Source organism: Parus major, chromosome 5 (genome assembly GCF_001522545.3).
Source record: "Parus major isolate Abel chromosome 5, Parus_major1.1, whole genome shotgun sequence".
NCBI classification, from domain to species: Eukaryota; Metazoa; Chordata; class Aves; order Passeriformes; family Paridae; genus Parus; species Parus major.
The window spans coordinates 884410-905627 of NC_031774.1; the positions used below are offsets into that span (position 1 = coordinate 884410).

The 21218-nt window shown below is 43.7% G+C and overlaps 2 protein-coding genes across 4 annotated transcripts in view; one reads left to right on the plus strand and one right to left on the minus strand.

The window, feature by feature from the left end:
* The window catches only part of CSTF3 (cleavage stimulation factor subunit 3), a 47516-nt gene extending 41760 nt beyond the window's left edge, over nucleotides 1–5756 (plus strand). Inside the window, exons 16-21 of the mRNA XM_015630564.3 lie at nucleotides 351–420; nucleotides 1583–1778; nucleotides 3282–3435; nucleotides 3821–3915; nucleotides 4049–4109; nucleotides 5048–5756. Of these exons, the coding sequence (XP_015486050.1) occupies nucleotides 351–420; nucleotides 1583–1778; nucleotides 3282–3435; nucleotides 3821–3915; nucleotides 4049–4109; nucleotides 5048–5250 (779 nt within the window). The 3' untranslated portion in view covers nucleotides 5251–5756. The remainder of the gene's footprint in view (nucleotides 1–350; nucleotides 421–1582; nucleotides 1779–3281; nucleotides 3436–3820; nucleotides 3916–4048; nucleotides 4110–5047) is intronic.
* TCP11L1 (t-complex 11 like 1) lies at nucleotides 5757–20436 on the minus strand. Of its 3 annotated transcripts, XM_015630565.3 has the most exons (10): nucleotides 20357–20436; nucleotides 17047–17212; nucleotides 14723–14855; nucleotides 13432–13552; nucleotides 12514–12734; nucleotides 11344–11480; nucleotides 10720–10913; nucleotides 10218–10399; nucleotides 9416–9588; nucleotides 5757–9190 (listed from the first exon to the last, which is right to left on the minus strand). In XM_015630565.3, the coding sequence occupies exons 2-10, from the start codon at nucleotides 17198–17200 to the stop codon at nucleotides 8955–8957; spliced, it is 1551 nt and encodes a 516-aa protein (XP_015486051.1). In that variant the 5' UTR covers nucleotides 17201–17212; nucleotides 20357–20436; the 3' UTR covers nucleotides 5757–8954. The 3 variants fall into 3 exon arrangements, with proteins under 3 accessions (XP_015486051.1, XP_015486053.1, XP_015486052.1); XM_015630567.1 differs by lacking the exon at nucleotides 20357–20436 and having other exon boundaries at nucleotides 14723–14851; nucleotides 17047–17135; XM_015630566.1 differs by lacking the exon at nucleotides 20357–20436 and having other exon boundaries at nucleotides 14723–14897; nucleotides 17047–17135.
* Between the last annotated feature and the right edge of the window lie 782 nt (nucleotides 20437–21218).

Below are 21218 nucleotides of genomic sequence, written 5' to 3' on the forward strand. Positions count from 1 at the left end.
AACATATGCTATTGAGATAATTAAGGAAAATGAATAAAACCCCCAGAAATCCTGAAAAGATGCCAAGCAATAGCTGTGCTGTTATGAAAGAATTTATAAAAGAACCTCTATTAGGATCAGTTTGTCACTATCAATAAAAACAGACTTCCAAAGAACAAATTCACATTGGAATTTAACATCAGTAAAGTTTTATGTGGGTACTCAGATCTCTTTTATATTTTCTGATATTCAAATCCATGAAAGTCAGCCTTATGCTTAATTCAATGTACACATCTCTTTGAATGGACATCTTTTAACTTGTCTTTAATATATTTTACTCAGTGTGATTTTTTTTTCTTTCTATTTTAAAGAGGACAACAATACAAGAGTTTTATTTGAACGTGTTTTAACTTCAGGGAGCCTTCCACCTGAGAAATCTGGGTATGTCTGCAAAAGCAGTTTCACTGCACTGGAAAAGATACATAACCCCTTTCAACCCTAAAGACCCTAAAGAATCCCTAACCCCAAAGAAATCAGAAATATGAACAGCAGGACAAAATTAGGTACAGATGTTCCTTCCCCTCTTCATGCTGTCCAAAATAGCAACAACTGTAACAGATTTGGGAAAGTCCCTATTCCACTTCCAGTGAAATTCATGAATTTATTGACTTTAAAACCTCATTGATGCAGGGTTGTTGAGGACAGAGTGCAAAATCCTCCTGTACAGTGAGGATTCAGTGGTCTCAGCTGAGGAGGTGAGTCAGGAAATTGTTGGAGGGCACTGAGCATCTCCCAGCCATGAAAATAAAATAGGGAAAGAACCAGAAAGGATTTGGATTTACTGCTCACTGCCATATTTTCATTGCTACTTTTTAAGTTTCTTTCTCAAGAAAATGCTCACCAAAGCCTTGCAGTCTGAGGGTTCATTTCACCATTATTATTCTGGTAGACAAAAGTATCAAAACTAAGAAATCAAATATGGCACTGCTGAGCACATTCCTTCTGCACTTTAGTTCTGATCTTTTGTGAGAAATACTTTTATGCCAAATTTAAAAGTGAGAAAACACAAGAACTTAAAAGCTGAACCTTCTTCAAAGGTGAACTCCAAAGCTAAAATGGAAGATGAATCTAGTCCAGAAATATGGTCAGAAGTTGCTTAAGTTATACATGAGATTTTCCATGGAGAAATCAGCAGTAACTATATATATTTTGGGCTGTATAAAATTCTGAAGCACTGCCTGTTGTGTTCTTGTTGGTCTATGCAGAGGAACTAGATCATAATGCATGGTAAAAAGTCCTTCCCATATCAGCATCAGAGTGAAGCTCTGTGTACAGGATGAGCAGAGATAAACACTCACCTCAAGTGCTGAAGTCTTGGACAGCAGAAATTCTTTCTTTCTGTAAAAAATTCATTTGCAGTCCAGCAGACTGAAAGCTCTTACAGAAATATAGAAGGCACTGGGAGGGTAATGCCTGTGTTAGATGCACCTGAAGTAAATAACAGAAATATCCTCCTTTGGGTCTGTCCTCTCGTGTGTTTTTAATTGGGTTATGCTCAGTAATCCTTCCTTCAGTAACTCTCAGTGTTCCTGTTCTGTTCCAGGGAAATCTGGGCTCGGTTTTTAGCCTTTGAAAGTAACATTGGGGATCTGGCCAGCATCCTGAAAGTGGAAAAACGGAGGTTTACAGCGTTCAAGGAAGAATATGAGGGCAAAGAAACAGCTCTGCTGGTGGACAGGTACAAGTTCATGGATCTGTACCCCTGCTCTACCAGCGAGCTGAAGGCCCTTGGTTATAAGGTGAGTGGGTAAGAACACTTCAGTGCACTGCTGTTCTTTTCAGCCCTAGGAATCTTGAGCAATTCCTTGTTTAGGACTTGCCTTACATCTCTTCCCCTTGCTGGAAAAGCAGGTAAAACAAGCCTCTTCCTCCTCCTCCTCCTCCTCCTCCTGGTCTCGTTGGGCAGCAAAGTGCCAGGGGCCAAGGGCAGAAAGGAGCAAGGACCATCAGTAACAGCTGCAACTTTGGGTGTTCCTGGTGACCTCTCATCTCCCCATGAAGAGGGCAATGTCTTAATGCCATCACCATACAGGCCTCCACTTCATACCTGAGCTCCTTCAAAAACCAGAATTCTTTGGGAAATCTGTAGGATCAGGTCATCTGGATGAAATATGGCTGGCTGTCCTTCTGCTCTGAGCTGGCAAAGCTCCCCTGACTTCGCTGGGAACCACATCAAACCCCACGTGCTGCAGTCCCAGTGTTTGCTGTGAATGGCTGAGGAAAGCTCGACAGGGATCAGTGGCTGCCTCTTTTTTCAGTTGTTTCTTTGGGCTAAAGTGCTTTGGGGCTGCCATGTGGAGTTCAAAGTCTAGACCACACCCCTGTATCTGGTGGTCTCCTGTTCTGTTTCTAACCCACTTGCATTTTTACCATTTCTGTCATTTAATGCTTTGGGGAATCGTTAGAACAGAACAGGATGTTGGTTTATATTTTTTTAGGGCTGCCAGAGAAGCAGAAACAGCTGATTACCATTTGCATGGACAGGAAGATGGCTCTCAATCCATTCTTCTTAAAACAGTGCCTCAGCTTCCACTAATTTCTTACCCAGTAAAATTAATTTATGAAAAATACAGCTGCCATCAAAGTTTAAAAAGCAGCTGAATTGTTGACCATCACAGAGCTGTAAAATAATCTGATTGGTGGAAATCAGATTCACACTAAGCCACTGAACACTTTCCTTTGAATGCAGTGGGGGCAGTGTTATTTTGAAGTTAGATGTGAGCTTACAAACAAGTACATTTTGCTAAGTGCATGCAGGGCAGTGTGTACCTAAGATGGGGCAGCCCTGGGACTGATTCCTGCTGCTTGGAACATGCCAAAACATAATCCTGTTTGAACTGATGCTTTGAATGCCTGCTGACTGCCTTATGCTTTACTTCTTTTCCAGCTAAAGCAATGTAGGGAGTGAAATGAGGGGGAAGTGATAGTTGTGAAGGCCTAGTGGTCTGCACCTGTTCACCTAAATCCTCTTAACCTAAAAAAAGGAGCCGCTCGAAAATGACAAACACGGTCCCATTCAGTAACAGAAACAAGTGTCTCCATGCCCAGCTGGGACACTGTAGGATTAAAATGTTAACTGAAACCATGCAAGTTTTGCCCAGATGGTCTTGTGAGAGGACATCTGAAATGATAATGAAGACAAAGTGAGAATAAGCGACTGGTGCAGAGCGAGGTTTTGTTCTGTAATTGAAGCAAGCAATGTGATCCTGCCAAGTTCAGCGCTCTCTAATTGGCTTTCACAGGATGTCTCCCGTGCCAAGCTAGCAGCAATAATTCCAGACCCTGTGGTTGCACCTTCCATCGTGCCTGTTCTCAAGGATGAAGTCGACAGGAAACCTGAATATCCCAAACCAGACACTCAGCAGATGATTCCATTCCAGCCAAGGCACTTAGCACGTAAGTCAGGCTTTGGGAGGTGCTGTCTTTCACCTGTGGCAAGTCAGGAACCTGGGGGTTCAGCCAGCCTAATCAGAGGCTTTCCTACTCCTCAGTCATCTAAAGCTGTACTTAACTCTTAGGCTGTCATTTCACTGGGTTGCTAAAGGCATGTGTGCTTTAATTAATGCCAAGGTCACATGGAAATAAGTACAAGGAGTTTGGGGTCTGGTAAATGGTAATAATCTGTTACACTGCTCACAGAGCAGATCTGAGTGAACAATGTGGAATTAGTAGAGGCAAAGAGGACAGGGTACTAATTACTTGTATCAAATAACAATGCAGTGCAAAAGCAGCTCTGGTCCAGCTGTCTTGCACTGGCTTCACCCAGCTTTTCTTCCCACAGCTCCAGGTTTACATCCTGTCCCAGGCGGGGTATTTCCTGTTCCACCAGCAGCTGTAGTTCTCATGAAGCTCCTGCCACCTCCTATTTGTTTTCAGGTTTGTTTTAAAGAACTCTGAACATTTCAGAAAGCTGTGGAAGACATTCTGTGATGACAGAATCACAGTGCTTATCACTCTATTGAAAATAACCTTCTAAACTCTTTTTTTCCCCCCTTTGGTACCAAATCAGGGTCCCTTTGTTCAAGTGGATGAGCTCATGGAGATATTCAGAAGATGCAAACTGCCAGACAGTAAGTTACTTGTCTTCTCTGGAGGCTGTGCTAGTGCTGCATAAGACTTGGGTTTACATATGGATATTTCTGTCTAAAACCCAGCCCTCATTTACAGATTCTAATTAGTGTTTAAGAGCAGGAGAGATTGGGCAGGAATCTGCATAGAGACGTTTGCACATTTACCTGGAGGGAGGTAACAAAAAGTCAAAAAACTTCAAATCACCAGCTGCTCTTTTAATATGTTGGTATCAATTGAAAGAAAGAAATGAAGATTTTGAGAATACCCTTTAAAGGCAGCATTTCCAGCAGCATTGCAGCTGTAAGATGAAAACACAAATTTGCAGCATGGTGAGGCCATTGGTGGGGATAACTCTGAGTGCTGCAGTGCCTGGGCACAAGCTGCAGGCAGGGCTTTCTGAGCTTCTGCAAAGAAGGGAAGCAGAGTTCTGCAACAGAGAAACAGCACAGATCCTACAGCAGATGATAATATGTTCCTCTTCACCCCTCCTTGTTAGTTTAAGGGAAAAAATGATCATAAAGAAATGTAGGATTTAGTTTCTTGGAGTGAAACTAAAATATCTATTTAAATTACACAGAGTATTTTTGAGACTTCCTCTGTTGAGAAGCAGAAACTGGCTTGCTCTGCAGCCTTTCTGGTGAATCATGAACTAGTTACCCTGATTCCCAAAAGGCCTTCCTGTTTTACTGAAGCTCACAAATGACCTCGATTCCTGTGTAAAGGGCTCGAGCTGGAGCAGCAGCATTTCCTTTATAATTGGTGTTCACCACAGCTGAGTTTCAGACAGCTGAAGCCTAGTATTTGTAGAACAGGACAGGAAAAGTGTCTTATGTTGCAGAAGTGTCCCCGAGGTGTCTCTGGGTGTCCCTGCTGGGGTGCTGATGGCTGGGCAGGGCTCTGGGTTGCACACACTGAGCGGTTCTGTCTCTTCCCGAAGCTGTTGACGAAGCCGTACGGATCATCACGGGCGGCCTGCCTGAAATAGCTGTGGAAGGCAATGGACCTGTGGAAAACAACACCATTCTCAACAAGGCTGTGAAGAGATCACATGAGGATTCTGATGACGATGAGGAGAAAGGATCTGTAGTTCCCCCTGTACATGACATTTACAGAGCACGACAGCAAAAGAGAATCCGGTGAAACAAGTTTGGAGTTCTGCTGTGACAAAGACTTGCATTGAATCAGTCTCTTAAAAGTCAAGCATTTAAAAGGGACAGCTGCAAACAAAAAAATCCTTGAAAATGGTTTTGTTACTGTGGTGCCTCTTCTCCCATATGGTTCTTGATCCGAAAACAGCCCGAACAACCTTAGAATGTGCTCTGAACAAAACTCGGTTTTCAAAACCAAAAGTGCAAAATGTCAAAACTGTATTTTGTTCTTCAAGGGTGTACACATCTACCACTTGAACTCTTGTGGGTTTTCAACAGTTTTATTTTAAAAACTGGATGGCTTATACTTGTGAAGCATTTTTAATTCAAATTTTTCTGGAAAACAGTTGTTCTCAGTTTGTTCATGTAGTGTCCTGCCTTATTGTTCGTTTTTATTTATGGCAGAATGTAAGGAATCTGTTTTGTAGTTGAAAATTGAAAAAAAAAAAAAACAATAACAAAACATCATTCCTTTAAAATAAAAGGATATCCATAACATCATGCCTCATTCTGATTTTATTCAAACACAACAAGATACTTCTTAAATATTACTCAGCCACTTCAAAAGCAATGCTAATTATACCGTCACAGGAAATTGATCAGAGCATACATATTAGAATGAGCTTGGTTTCCATTTTCTAGAGGATACAGCACACTTTGGCTTGTAATTCCAGGACTGTTTGAAGACAGCACCGTGAGACTAACTCAGTTCAGTGTGGGTAGTCCAGGAGCACTGGCTCACACAGCCTGGTCCTGGATACCTGCACTGGTCTTCCACGTAATGTACAAAGCTAAATGTTAATAATCAGCTACATCATTGCACTTGTTATCTTCAAACAAGCTAAAAAAAAACACTATGTGAGCTTTCCAAGCAGTTTCTATGCGTACTTCAGCTTTTAACTTGGAACTGGCTGTTTGGAATTGCACTCTGATAAGATCCCTTGGACTACAGGACAGTCAGAGCCTGGGGCAAATGAAAGCCATTCCCAGCCCAGCCCAGCTGCCTCAGGCAGGGCTCCTCTCTGCCAGGGCAGGGGGTGAAGCAGCACCTGCACACAGAGATGGCCTTTGCCATCCTGGAGCATCCTCCTTGCTTTGCCACTCAATTGCAGCTCCCTGTTCCTTTTAGAGAGGATGTAGAGTGTTTTGTCAAACACTGGTTAAAAAGAACAACCTGGGAAAACCATTACCATGCTTTGTGGGCATTTATTGCATTTCCTTTAGATCTTTCCTGTTGAAAGGCCCCCAGCACTTGTGCCAGGAGCGTTTGTTCCTTCTGTGTGGGCCCTGGAGGTGAGAGGGGAGCCACAGGTGAGTACTGCACTCTGTTCCTTCATTCTAGGATATTTCTGCTACATGAAGGCTTAGGCTCAAAGCCCCCCTGAGAGGAGAGATGGGATTCCCTGTGTGGACCCTGCAAGCAATACAAGCACAGTCCCTGCTGCCATGGCCTCATGGGCCCTGACTCCCAGCCCTGGGAGCAGCATCTCCTCAGCTGCAGCTTCAGCCACTGCTAAAGGAGTGCCCTGCACTCTGCCATCAGTCACACACCCTTCAAGGGCTTTTCTAGGTCTCACCACGATGTTCCTCCCCACACCCTTGTGCTGTAGCTCACCTACCACTGTGCAGGCAGCACCGTTGCCTCCAAAGGCAGCTCCTGGCAAATCTCCTGGCACTGCTGAGAGATAAAGTAACAGCAGCCATTTCTAACTTGTGCAGCTCTCAGTTAAGAAAACTGAACCCAGCTTTGCCTTGGTGATCGATCTCCTTGGCTCTGGTGGCTTGTTCAGCACAGGCTGAGGGAGTTTGTGCAGCTGCAGAGCTTTAGGCTGTGTGGTGAGACAGAACCTGTTCTAATAGCAAAGCCCAGCAAGCCCTGAAGATCTCTTTTAGATTTTAGAATCCTTTGCTGATCCAAACAATGAAATAGAACCTATTCAGAACCCTTTTCTCAGGCTAACCAACCTCATTCTTGAGTTCTCAAAGAAGCATTCGATGACAGACATTCATTCTGCTGGCTGAGTACATTTGGCCAAGAGAAAAATCACTTGTCTGAGCTGATGAACTTTCACAGGGTTTTGCTGGGTTTTCCCCTTGGGGAAGGGGTTTGTAATGATTGAGAAAAGATTTGGTTTAGAGTTGCATAGGCTAATATAGAAAAAAATGTCTTATTTCTTCCATCCCCCTCCAAACACAAAGTTGGTGCATCTTTATCCCCACTGACATTTAAAGGAAACTGGAAAGGGAAGCATCAACAGTGGATCATAATCAAGTGCTTCTACAAGTTCTGTTACTTTGGCTGATCCCTAAATTAACCTGCCTGTTGGCAATACAAGGGCCCCTTTATTTCATTTATTTCACATACCTTTTTGCTTGTTTTTTTTTTAAAGACAGCATGTTCTGGTTTGGACAACCTCATGCTTGGGCCACTTACTGTGTGTAACTACAAACTTTGCTTTCATAAAGCCATCAAATATTGATTACTGTAATACACTGTTGTACTCAACCAGAGGAAAATTTCACTTACCTCCCAGCTGAGCCTGAGAATGCAATGTAAAAGATCACTGGGCTCTTCTCCTCTATACAACAAGTAGCTCATTAAATTCAAGACATACAAATATTCTAAGTTTCAAGAACACATCTACAAAGTGAAAAAAAATCTACTAAAATATTCCCTGTATATTCAAACTAACATCAAACCATTCACCTCTCACAGTACATTAAAATCACTTATAGTGCCCACAGTGCTCTGCACTTCCCAGATATTTTTGAAGACATGATTGAATATGCAACCATCTCCTGTTGTAGTTTTTTTTAAAAACCCCAAATTTTTCACCTAAAGTTTCACACACTTTAAATCCACTTTCTGCAAATGACAATTTACTTTAAAACTAGTGTTTCACCTAAAAAGGAGTAAATTACTAGCAACAAAAAGGTAAGAAATACCACTTTTATCAAAACATTTTAGCTCTGCCCTTTCTGAAATCTTTACAAGATATAAATACAGCTGCAATCTATAAGATTGCCACCTCTGGTAGTACTGTACATAGCAGAGGACAGTTACCCAATAACCAGAAAATTTGCTACAAAAATATATTATGTTTTGTAACATCTGCAGGTAAACAGCAAAAAAATGCTATTAAAAATGCAGTAAAATACAGAAAAAGCCAGTAAGCCCACCATACTCACCATAATGTTACAGTAAAGTGCTGCTTGGCTTGGTGTTTTGTCTGGTAAAGTTCTTCTTTTGAATTTTAGCTTTATTAATTCTTTAAAGTAAGATTTTTTTTAAAAAACAAATCACCCTTTCTGGGAAGAACCATTGCTAATCAGCTGTGGATAAATTCAACTAAATTCACTGTAAATGAAGAGTTAAATGCCCTAAAAACGAGCCACTTAAATACAAAGTTTGGTTCTTAAACTTGTCCTATCTATCATCAGCTCAAAAATCTAAAAATTGCAGCCAGAAAACTCCCATGATATTCCCACCCCCCAGGTTGCATAATTATATTAGAAATGCATCTCTCATCTTTTACCTCAGGACCCTTTTTGCATCTCCTGTATTTCCCTCACCAGTCACCACTTGTGGGTTAAAAGGAACCAGTATTTACACGGAAAGCTGTTTTCCTAAACAAATATTGGTACAAGTTTTATTTAGTAGCTGACAATACTGTATTGGTAGCACAAGGACTGGTTTTATGATTCTTCTGACTTCCCTACAATTTGGGATTCTTCCTTAGTCAGTATTTTGCCAAGGACTGCATCGTAGTAAGGGCTGAAGACCATTCTGTTGTAGTTGACAAGACGAATGTACTTGGCAGCAATCTCCTCCAGCTCCCTCTGGATAGGGCCTAATCCTCCAGGAATGGCAGGCAATGATTTTTGGTGACTGGATGCAAGATAATTCTCCAGAAACTTTTGAATTCGAGAATCTGGAGGGGAAAAAAAAAATGGGTTCGGTTTGTTTTCAAAAGAGAGGGTGAATTAGAAACAGCGTAACCTCATGTAAAATGCAACAAGCCTGAAGCTGGACAGACAACATGGAAACAACATAGAAACAACGTGGAAACAACGTGGAAACAATGGAAAGAGGAGCCCTGCACACCCCCCAGCCCCAGTTCCACAGCCAGGGAGAGCAGAGCACTCTCCAGACTCACCGATGAGCTTGCAGATGGAGTTATCTGGGCTGGCCACCGCCTGGATCTGTCCCTTCAGCACAGCCTCTCTCTCAGCTGAGAACGGGGTAAAGCCATGCTGGCAAAGGCAGCTGCTCACTTCAGCACACACCTTCTCACCCACAGTGGCCAGGGATTCCTTCAGGTTAAAGGAGCTAGAAAACAGGAGATACAGCATAGCTGTATTAGTTATTCACTGTTTTCCCACTTTTAAAAAAGAAACCATTCAATTAGAATTAATTTATCAAATGTAGTGGAAAAAGCATAACACAGATAAAGCCAATTATAAAGATTAATACAATTATATATACATGAAAAATAAAGCTGGGATCTAAAGCAAGCAAGTAGGAGAACATTCAATACTTCAAGCCTGAGCAATCCATACATGTAAGAGCTGACTTTCTGCCTGAGGACAGCTCTGACTAAAGCAAAACCCGTAGGTGTAATCACTAAATCTGCAGGCAGCTCACTGTGCCACACTCAGGTTTTTGGAGAGGCTGGCCCAAACTGAGCAGGGGCAGCTGCTGGCACTCTCCTGTGCCAGCCTGGCACCATGAAAAGCACTCTCTGGAAGAAGCAGCTTGTACAAATCATGGAAGAGCAGAGCAAGAAAAGACAGCTCTGTGTAAGCTGAAGAACTGTCAGCCTGGGCTCATAGAAAAGCCCTCATCACCTCCTCTGCATTTCCTGCAGTCCCCAGCCAGAAAGAGGCATAACCTGATCATTTCCCAGGGTGACACCAGAGCTCCAGCTGTCCCTGAGAGCAGCACTGTGCCATACTCACGGAAGATGCATTCCCGTCAGCAGCACCTTGACGATGGTTTTGATTTTCTCAGCGAATCCAGGCACATCGACGAGTGCTGGGCCTGCTGCACTGAAGGTGACCAGGAGCACTGTCCCCACCAGCAGCAGCTGCTCCAGCTCCAGCTGGATCTCCAGGAAGCGTGTCTGGTCCATGAGCACCGTCTGCAAGGAGGGAGGGAGCCAGCACAGCATGGAGTCAGTTTGCAGGGCTGGGAAGGGACACTGGGATGCAGCAGCAAAGGCACAGGGAACAGCAGGCCAGCACCAGGAGCACAATGAAAAGCATTGACTCCTCTTTTCCAGCTAAGCAGGTTCCAGCACTGAAAGATAAGCACCTATGAGAGCTGCCAGATCTCCCAATCAGAGATCAATGGTTTAGGACTGTACATGTTGCAAGGCTGCAAATCAAAAGAGCTTCTGGTGTGTCCTGGGAATAGAGGAGTGGAACAAGTACAGAACCAGTTTTTCTGTTTAATACCTACTTCTGGAAAAGGCCTGTTCACGTGATCCCACTTCAGGAGCTTCAGATAGGCCTGATTTTGTACAGCAGTGAAGCACAAGGCAGAAGCTCCACCAGTGGCACCATCTCTACAGTGGGGAGGCAACATTTCATGTCCCAGCTTTGCAAGATCATCTGCTGCTTCTTGCAACCACTTTGTGACAAGGTCTAAAGAATCTGGAAGAGCAGAGGAAAAAATCTTGTTAAGAAAATTCCTTTCCAAAGTTAGGTTTTTCCACCAATAATTTCCAAACAATCCCATTAGTTACTATGACTAATGCCCATGATATCAGGTATGACAATGATTTCATTTATTGCATCAAGCAGAACGTCTAAAACAAAACCACACAGCTACAGGAAATCAGAGGTGAGATGATGCTGGGTAATCATGCCCTATGCTGTATTGAAATTAAACTGAATGTACCAAGGGCAGAACTATTGTTGTGGCAGATTTTTTTTCTAACCATAGTTTTGGGGCACAAGCTGTCACTTACCATATGAATTCTAGAACTTATAAAAATATCTGAGCTCTTTTCATGATCTACAAGCAAAGACACGCAGTTTACTGGGAGGTCAGAGGGGAAGAAAGAAAGGAACAAAGTCATACCTGGCTGTTTCTCAAGAAACTCCTGAAACTTCTTTCTTTCATATTCAGCAGACTGCTGCATTAATTTTGGCCTAATACTACTGACAGCGAAGTTTGCCATATCCATTTTCATTAGGTCTAATACAGAGAAAATTGCTCTAAACAAACAAACAGAAAAAGTTATTCAAGGCTGCAGATGTTTCAGAGGTGCTGTTTACAAGATTTATTACAGATTGTCTAAGGAAAGAGCAAAAACATGCATGGGAAACAGTAACAGCTTAACAACTTCAGAGCATGAGACAGAGAAAGCTGGAGCAAGCATGTACATGCATGCATGTGTCTCTTCCAAGTGGGAAACAAATCTTGCTCTCCTGTAAAAATGCCTCCATGGAATTAACATCACTAGCTCCATAGATTTTTATCTCCCAGGATGTGCAATACTGTATATGAAAAGATATCTGGGTTTCCAAGCTTGCATGCCATGGCTGCTGGCAGCCTGGAAAGCCAGCCTCGGTGGGAAGTGAATAATCAGACCCAAGAGGCAAAAAAGGAAAAACAAACAAACAAACACCAAAGGAAAATATTTTAATTTCAAAGCAACCTAATTCCTGCTGGCAATATTTCTGCCAAGTCAATCTTGAACTCCTGGAAGCTTTTCAAATTAGAAAACAGCAAGGTTAATGAAGCTTCTCCCAGCTATTGAGCTGTGCCACTGAGAACAAGGTGGCAAAGCAGAAGCCTGGATGCTCCCAGATGTGGAACACACACTCCCTTTGGAACTGACAGGGAATTACACAGGGAGTGGGGTAAAGAGAGCTCAAACTGGGAGGAAAGGACAAACTGGTTGGAAACCAATAATGCTTTTCCCCTTGTGCTTTTTTCACCTTCTGCTTTTGACATTCAATTCTGATACAAACTGACTATTCATCTGCTACTTTAAAGCTTATTTGCATTTGACATTTAAGCAAATGTCCTTCAGTGGCATGCAGGAGCCAGACAAATACTCCAACTCACCAGGTCAGAGATGGTCCTTGTTAATGACTCCTGGAGCATCTCTCCCCTTCCCACCACAGCTGTACCCTTTTCCCCATCACTCTTTTTCTTCTAGGAGCTGCAAGTTGCCCCCTCCGCCCCCCACCTCTAAAATTATTTAAGGGACTCTGAACATGACTGCTAAACACATTTCAGTACCTGAAAAGAGGAACAATTTCATGAATATCTTTCAGTTTCTTAATGTCTTCATCTCGAGCTGGAGCACAGAGAGTCCCCATCATCCCAATAACAAATTTGACCAACTTAGAAATGTCAAGGGCCCCATTCTCTGCCTCCTGTTTTATCAAATCCAGGTCAAGAACTTCTGTAATCTGGCTTCTCAGTCTAGTATGACCAGGCAACAAGAAAGACAGAAGACTCTGAAATTGAAAGTTTTTAACAGTGCATTAGTTCTACACTTCAAAGACTGTAAGGATCAAAACAGCTACTGAATCACCTCTTACAGAATTATAGAATCATAGGATGGTTTGGGTCAGGAGAGACCTTAAAGATCACCCAGTTCCAAACCCCTACCATGGGCAGGGTCACCTCCCACTAAACCATTTTGCTTAATGCCCCATCCAACTTAGCCTTGAACACTACCAGGGATTCTTATCTAAACAATTCAATCATTTAATTTATCTTTTTATTTTTTTTTTTAGCCAACCACTCACCAACTCCAAATGTTTCACCTCATGCTGAGTGATACTGAAGTTACTGAGGGGTAAATCCTCTGTGGCACAGATCATACTTCAGACTGTTATGCTTGGTTTTATCAGCCCAGTGTTGGAGCATCTCACTGATTCCATAATAATACCAGTGCCATAAGATGCAGGAAGCCTGGAATTATGGAGCTGGTATTGCTTACCTGTTATTCACCTTACATGGTTTTGCATTTGGTTTTACATTCAAATTTCTCCCCTAGGATTATACAGTTTGTATATGTTCACAGTGATACAGTAATGAAAATGAACAAGAGGATTTTTTATGAAAAGCCAAACTCCAACCACTTCTGCCCAGTCATATCAGTGCAGCGACTCAAATTCAGTCATTTCCTTTCATATCACATCATCTTACCTCCTTAATTTCTCCCAATAGCTTAATTGCATGATCATATGTCGGGGGGTCTTCCTTTAGCTGAGCTTCCAGACAATCCCAGAAAGCTTTATGCACAATATCTCTGACTTTCTTCTCTAAGCTGTGAATAAACATGTTAAAAACAATGGTACTGGTCTCTGCACCACCTCACAAAGATAACCTGCAGCTCCTGAAGCACAGCACGTAATAATGTGAATATAATGTAATAATAACTATGTGATGATTAACAGAGATCTGTCATTTAAAGTTGCTCAGAAAAGCAAGAAAAGCTGGACACAGGATTTGGAATGGCTTATGTCCTAATACAGGGTTACACATGAGCAAAGGTGGCTGCAAATTAAAATCCTTCCAAGTATTTATCACGTGCTACATCTAGATAACTGGAAGAGAACAAAAATGGCAAAAAATATATTTTGCCTTCAAAAGACCAGTATTCATGTTCCTTTTAAAGGCCCCACTAAGTAGAATCAATTCCACTACATAAAATTCATTAATAAACACAACAGAAATTAAGTAACTTCCCTGACACAAAATCTTCTGTTTCATACATAAGTATTGCACCTACTCTGAGATAAGGGCCCAGATCAGTTTGTATAAAAAAATAAATGAATTCCTAATTCAAAATACAGCTCCTGTTCACACCAGGTGTCACTTCAGCACTGACCACAATGGGGACCAAGTTCCTTCCATGAAATATGCACCTCCTTTCCCAAATCAAGCCAGGAGGCTCTCAGCCACACCTCACTGTGTGTGAGAGAGAGGAACAGAAGATGAAATTTCCTCTGTTCTCCCCTCTCAGCAGGGCACACAACTTCTGTAGACTCACACAGAGAAGGCAAGACTTCAAACTTGAAAGGAGCAAGGACTAACCTAATAAAACACAGGAATCTCTTCCCAAAATATCCCTGAAGAAACAGACAGGAAAAGCTAAAATAATCAGTTTCATCTTACTTCCACAGGCAGTGAAAGTTTCAAATTTGCTAAAAGCACTACCTACATCTGCAGCCAGGCTGGGACACTGGGAAAGCTGCAGATGAACAAAGGGACACATCAGATACCACAGAACTCTGGGATTTGCACCACACATGTCCAATTAGTCCAAGAGGCTTTCACACACTCATATCTGGGGAAGCAGAACTGTACAGTTCTTCTTATATTCTTTCCTAGCTCCTCCCAGGCACTGCCAGACAAGAACCAGCCAGAGCCTTTACCTGCTCTGCAGCTCTACAAACACAATTTTATTTAGGTACCTATTTGGTACCAACCTTACCTGTGTTCTGGCAATTCAGCTGGTTTTATCTGGAAGTCTCCATTCACCACAATTTCATGTGCCAGTGCCATGTTGGTGACTGCCTTTGCTGTCTCCATGAGCTCTTCTATTGACACAGGCCGAGAGGGACTGGCTGCAACATCAATTTCACTGTCAGACAGTTCTCAGCAAAAGCCTGCAGAAAGAGTCTTTTTGGATCCTTTCCACCTTATTGACAATACACAGGGTCAAGTGACAACATCAGCTGAAGATTGTTCTTTCCTTCCCTTCCTTCCCCATCTGGTGGACAACACAGGTTTGGAGTATTTCAAAAAACCAAGGTGTGGACCCCAGTTGATATTCTGGGTTCAGTATGTCAATTGCTTCTATCAAGCTCTTTTAAAAACCATCTCCAAACAAAGCCCCCCCAACCCTAAACTTCTTTAGGATGATTTAGTAACATCTTGGCATCTTTCTCTACACTGTAGGAAGAAATAATTACAAACAGCAGCATTTTCACCATACTACTTCCACAAGTATTGTGTAGATATTGCCATTTCAGTTTTACATTTTTCAAGGAAGTGATTTCATCATTAAAGCAGTCAACAAACAATCACCATCACTGTTAAGCAGCAGCACACCAGTAGCTAATTATTCTCACTACTCCAGTGCAAATGGCACCCCTCCAAACTCTTTTTTCCCCCCCAGAGGCCATCACAGAAAAAACAGAGGACAGCAGCAGTGGCAGCACCAATGCTTAAAGAGCTCTTCCCCTGGCATGCATTTGGGACTGACTAGGATGAGCCAGCAGCCTCAAACTGGGCCCTGGGCTAGTGAAAAGGCTGGTGCCCTGATGGATCCATTCCATTCTGTAGCTCATTCACTTCACCTACAGTTCAGGCACAGGAGCAACATACTAATCCCAAAGTGAAAGAAACCAAGCAGGGTTCTTCATAGGCTGGGCTCCCTGAGAAATGTTCTGGGCAAACTATTATGACCATCTCATTTGATAATCCATGTTGATTGGATTTAAGCAATTACATAGAAAAGGTCTTTCAAAAAGTAAGTGTCCACCACTTGTCTGCCATGCAGAGCCCTTCTGAGTTCATACAGTTGGGTTCCAATGTGCTTGTTTCTCATTAACATCTTGCTCTTTTCATGCAGCCCTCCTAAATCCTTACTTCCTTCTGCTTGGAGCTTAACCTTGCAGAGTGACTCTGGGAACACAGCAAGGATTGATATTCTGAGAAGAACCAGCAGACAGCAAAGTTCACAGTGCTCCTGTCCAAGTGCCAAATGACTTCACTCCAGCAGTGGGAGCACTAAGAGCTCAGACTCTTTCACTGGCCAAAGATTGCTCCTAAATCACATCACTTCATTCTCATACCTGCTCCCTTAGACGAGGAAAGGGCTTGAGACCAAACCACTTCTTTGTGGTACAGTGCAGTGCTAGACTGTGCCATGCTTTTTAGTTCCACGTGTTCAGAGCCTCTCTCCATACAAACATCCCATTTCCCACCAGGCAACCAGCAAGGCATAGGAACAGAAACTCCCTCAGAACATCTCCTCTGACTAACACGACACTAAACACAGCCCTAAACCTCAAGTCATAACAAACACAATTAAAAAATAGAAAGAATGCAACAAAATGTTACTGCTGAGCCACTCCCTAGAGAAATTTAGAACCCTGAGCACTTAGGCTTCTTTGAATTGAATCCCTAGAGCCAGAAAACTTCCCCTTGGTTTTATCTACAGATTTGCCAGAAATATTGGCTCCCATATTGCATCCAGACCTTCATGTTAAAAGCAGAATGCCAAAGAAAAATATGCCTTAGGAAAAATAAGCAGTCCTGCTTACATGGAAGTAGTATTAGGATTAAATATACAACTTTCCATCTATCTTGTGAGGGGGCTGACAAGATTTGTCAATTTATATTTGTTAATGACAGCTTTTTCTGCCCTGCAGTAGGAACAGGGGCTGCAGCAATGCAGAAGGTTCAGCTGATAAGGCAAACAGCAGAGACAGTTTAGCTGGAACACACTGGGGTTGTGTTTATCCATTCCAAGAGCACAAACACACCAGGATATTTAGGATATATGTGGCTCAGAGCAACGTGGTCATTGTGTACAATTAAGAAAATGTACACACTGTGTGTACAATTAGGGAAATAAAAAGAATACGGGGAGAGAAGTATTACAGTTTCAAGGCATATCATCAAGAGTCACACTGCAATTAACTGCAAGACAAACTTGCACAGAATGCTATAAAACACTAGGATTGCCTCCAACAACAATTACAGAATTTACCATCTTTTTACTGTATTTCATAAAGCAGTTTTGCTTACACTTTGGTGTATCATCTCTGTGTGAACCTGGAGCACTCTGTCGTATTCTTTTTCGGACAGACTGATCCGAGTTGTCCAAGTTCTCGTCCTGATCATCCTCCAAACCACTCAACTTTTCTTCACTTGAATTTAGCTTGTCAGGATTCTGAGACATTTTCAGGTGGTTCTTTACAAAAAGAAAAAATATGAAAAAGGGAATGAATAAGAATTTTCTGACATGGTTGAGTGGATAAACATCACCAGGAATCCTCTTGATTAAGAAAAAAAATAAATTAAGAATTAAAGAATAATTTAGAATAATTCTTATGAGGAGTTGTATGATGTCATCCCCTTAATGGCAGGGGACCTGGACTCAGTGACTCACTTCCCATCTTCCACAAAATGGGATGCTTTCAACACAGCTAACATTTATTTAATCTGCAGTCCTAGTCAGTTCTCAAAGATCTCAAACTGTTCCCTTGTCACAATGATAGAGACGAGAGACAAAGATATTGTTTTCTTTCCTAGCACTGCTTTTAGAAGAAAGATGAAAAACACCTTCAGAGCAATATTACAAACGTGTTTTACAAAAGATTATGAGACAACATTTCCTTACTACACAGCAATAAATCTTCCTGAACATAACATATTCCTGAATTATGGCCTGCCCCAACTGCTCACAACTTAAAAACTTCCCTCTGAGCCATCCAAAAGCAATAAGAAGCAGCAAAAGAACTAGAGAGAAATTAATATAAAATTATATTCGCATGTTTTCATTATTCAAGAGTCCTAATTTATGCATAAAATATCACAGTTGTTTGTTGTTTTTTTTTTTTAGACAGTAAAGAACAATTAGAATAATTAAAATCCTGCTTTATTAGACATTACATATTACAGGATATTTATATCACATTGCAGATACCTGCAAAGTTACATTGAAACAATTACCAGTAGAAAAGCAAGTCTCACTGTTCCTTATCTTCACTTATTTCATTCTCAGATTTCCCTATAAAGAATGTAATTTCTGCATCCACCACTGAAAACTATCATGCAGGAAGCTGCTGCTCAGGCTTTAATTTTACAGAAATCTCTCTGAAAGCATATGATGTCTTTAAATTAGAATAACTTAAGATGTTCTGTGAAGTGGGAGTCCAGAAGAGTGTGCATTCAAAATAAAAAGAAGCTCCTGGAAAAACAAAAACTTCCTCTTTCCCCTAGTATCCCACCATCCCCACATTCATATTCTGAAATAAACCAAGTTCTCAGCAAGAGAGACACTCTCCAGGGGCACCTCACAGCTACTGAGAGAAAATACATCATCAATAACTGCACTGAAGAGGATGCAGCAGAAGCCAGCAACAGTGTAGAAATATAAAATGCATCACTGGGATTTATTTTTGTACAACAGCTGTAATAACTAACCCTGCTCCACCAGTGCTGAAATTGATTGCACAGTGTGATTCCTCAGGACAGCTGGAAAGCTCAGGGCATGTAAGGAAGAGTTCTGCTCTACAGCAATGACTCAGGATCATCATCTTGCTCGATGCATGAGAGACAACAGCATGCAACACTTGCCCACAGCACTGTGTCACTTCTATTTTAGAAGTGAAAACAGCATGAAAAGCTTGGGATAAATGACACAGAAGAGCACCCTCAGCACACAGGCATCAGCACAGGTACTGTTAGACTCACTCCAGCTCTAGATGAAGGATGAGGAGCTCTGTTAATAAAGGGGCTGTTCACAGAGAAGAGCATAGCAACCGTTGCAATGTAAAGTATAAAATATAGAATAGGATGGTTAAAGAGAGAGAGAGAGAGAAACCTGTTGTTGAATTTGGCTAGGATAAAAGCTTTATCATACAGGCTTCCACATTCATTCCAGACTAGATGGTCTCTCTTCCACAAAGCATCCTCCTGAAGTCAAATCTGAGCCACAAAGATGACTCAAGCAAGCCCCACTTAAGTCTTTAATGCACACAACACTTCCTAGTACCTTGCAATCTCTCACTGCACTTTATCCTCACTACCCTGAGAAAAGCAGAGAACTGTAATAAATCTTACTTGCAGAAGGGAAACAGAGGTTTGAGCTCAGCTGCTTGAGGACTCACAGAAGATAAATGACAGGGACAAGGACATCAGTCTGATGATTCTTACCCCCCAGCTTTGCCCAGCAGGCCATCATTCCTACCACACAGTCTACACCCTAAAGTGTTGCCTTCCATAAAATCTCAGCTCAAGAGCTACAGCCTCAAACCCAGCCCAAGTTTCATTTTCATTACCATTTGTTTTAGGAAAATCCTATTTCAGCTATGGAGGGGCAGGTATTAGAACTCCTGGGCCATTTTACCAAATGACTGTTCAGCAGATGAGGTAAACAGGCACACTTGTTGGTTTAGTTGTTTAGTTTGCAATAGTCTGCTCTTTTCTGATGGATTACTGCTATTATTGGTAGAACACATCTAGAACATACCCTCTTTCCACCGGGTAAATAAGCTTGACAATACCTCTTCCAGAAGGATGATCATCATCCCTCCTTTCACAAAAGCAATTCTGATTCTTAATAAAGCAAAGTCTACTTCTTGGCACTTTCCTTGTGTTTATTTTTAATGAAAACAGAAATGCAAGAAAATTAAAATTTAGACACAACATTTTTCCACATCTTCTTTTCATTACAGGTCCTCGAATCACGTGAGGAGCACTGAACAAACTTCGCTGTGCTCACCTGGAGCACACAAAAGGTTGGAACAGCTGCTCCTGGATCCCACTGTATGAGACAGCAGCCGGCAGCTCCCCTGACCTGCGGCCCCAGCACTCCGGGCTGCCTTTCCTCAGCTCTTCCCTCTGCTCACCTGCCACAGCACAACCTGCTTTCCCTTGTAACCCGCTAGCAGGCAAGCCGCAGCCTGTCCCCCGTCCCTCTTCCAAATTAAAAGGGGAATTACGCTATGAAATTCCGCTGTTTCCCCTCCGCTCCTGTTCTGCGTGAGGCCCTCCCAGGTCCATCGCTACCGGGAGCACACAGGGTACCGTTCCCATCCCCATCGGCCCGGCAGCAGCGCCGCCGCTCCGGCCACGCTTTCCCTTCGCAAGGCCCGGGAGCTCCGGGTTTCATCAGTGGGCTAAGGGGAGAAACGAGCCCGGGGGGCTGTGGGTCGCTGGGCCGAACCGGAGGATGCGGTGCTGAGCCCGCCCGGCGGCCCCGGCGCAGCGCTGCCCGCCCGGGCCCAGAGCCGCCCGCTCGGCGCTGCTGCACCCGGGCCCTGCCCGCCGCCCCCGGCCCCGCCGCCGCCCTCCGCCCCGGGCCGCCCCCGGCCGGGCCGCCCCGCCTTACCGCCCTCGCAGCAGCCGCCGCGGCCGCCGGCTCGGACGGGCCCGGCCCCTCCTGCGGCCGCGGAGCGGGGCTGGGCCGGCGCCGCAGCCCCAGCGCAGGGCGGGCCGCGGCGGCTCCGGGGCGGGGCTCGGGCCCTGCCGCCCCCGCACGGCACCGGGCCCGGCCGGCGGCACAGCGGGGGAGGCACCGCAGGCCCGGCTCGGGGGGCACGGACGGCTCCGGGGCACTGCAGGCCCGGCTCCGGGGGGCACAGACGGCTCCGGGACAGCGCACCCGGCCCGCTGCAGCCGGGCGAGGAGCAGGGCCCGACTCCAACCGGAGCCCCTCGCAGCCCGCGCCCGGACCGCAATGGACAGAGCGGGGTCTTCCCCATTACACAACGCTGATTCAGATTAACCACACCAGGAACCTGGGAACGCAGTCCCGGATTGTCCTTGCCGTCCTTAGGCACCTTGTACAGGTCACTTTGTGACCGCCAGCTGCTCCAAGGGGGAGCGTGAGGTGCTCTGAGAGGAGCTGGATCGCCCTGAAGAGAGGAAGGAGCGGGCTGGCCCTGCCTTGTGCCACCCTCGGCTGCCCCAGGCTGCTCCTCCGGGGCCCGGACACAAACTCGGCACCGGAGCCAGCCCAGTGAGGCACAGGGCAGGGGATCTAACCCGGGACTCTCGCTGTAGCAGGTGAGACCCGCAGGCAGCAGCTCATTTCCAGGATAGGAACCTCATCCCATTAACCTTAGAAAGGGAAAATACTTCTGCTGAAGAGCAAACCAATCCAACACCACCACTAACTTTGGATTTCCAACCCCACATTTTAAAGTATGAGCTAAGCTAATTTTTACGAGGAAGTGCATTTATAATAAAAA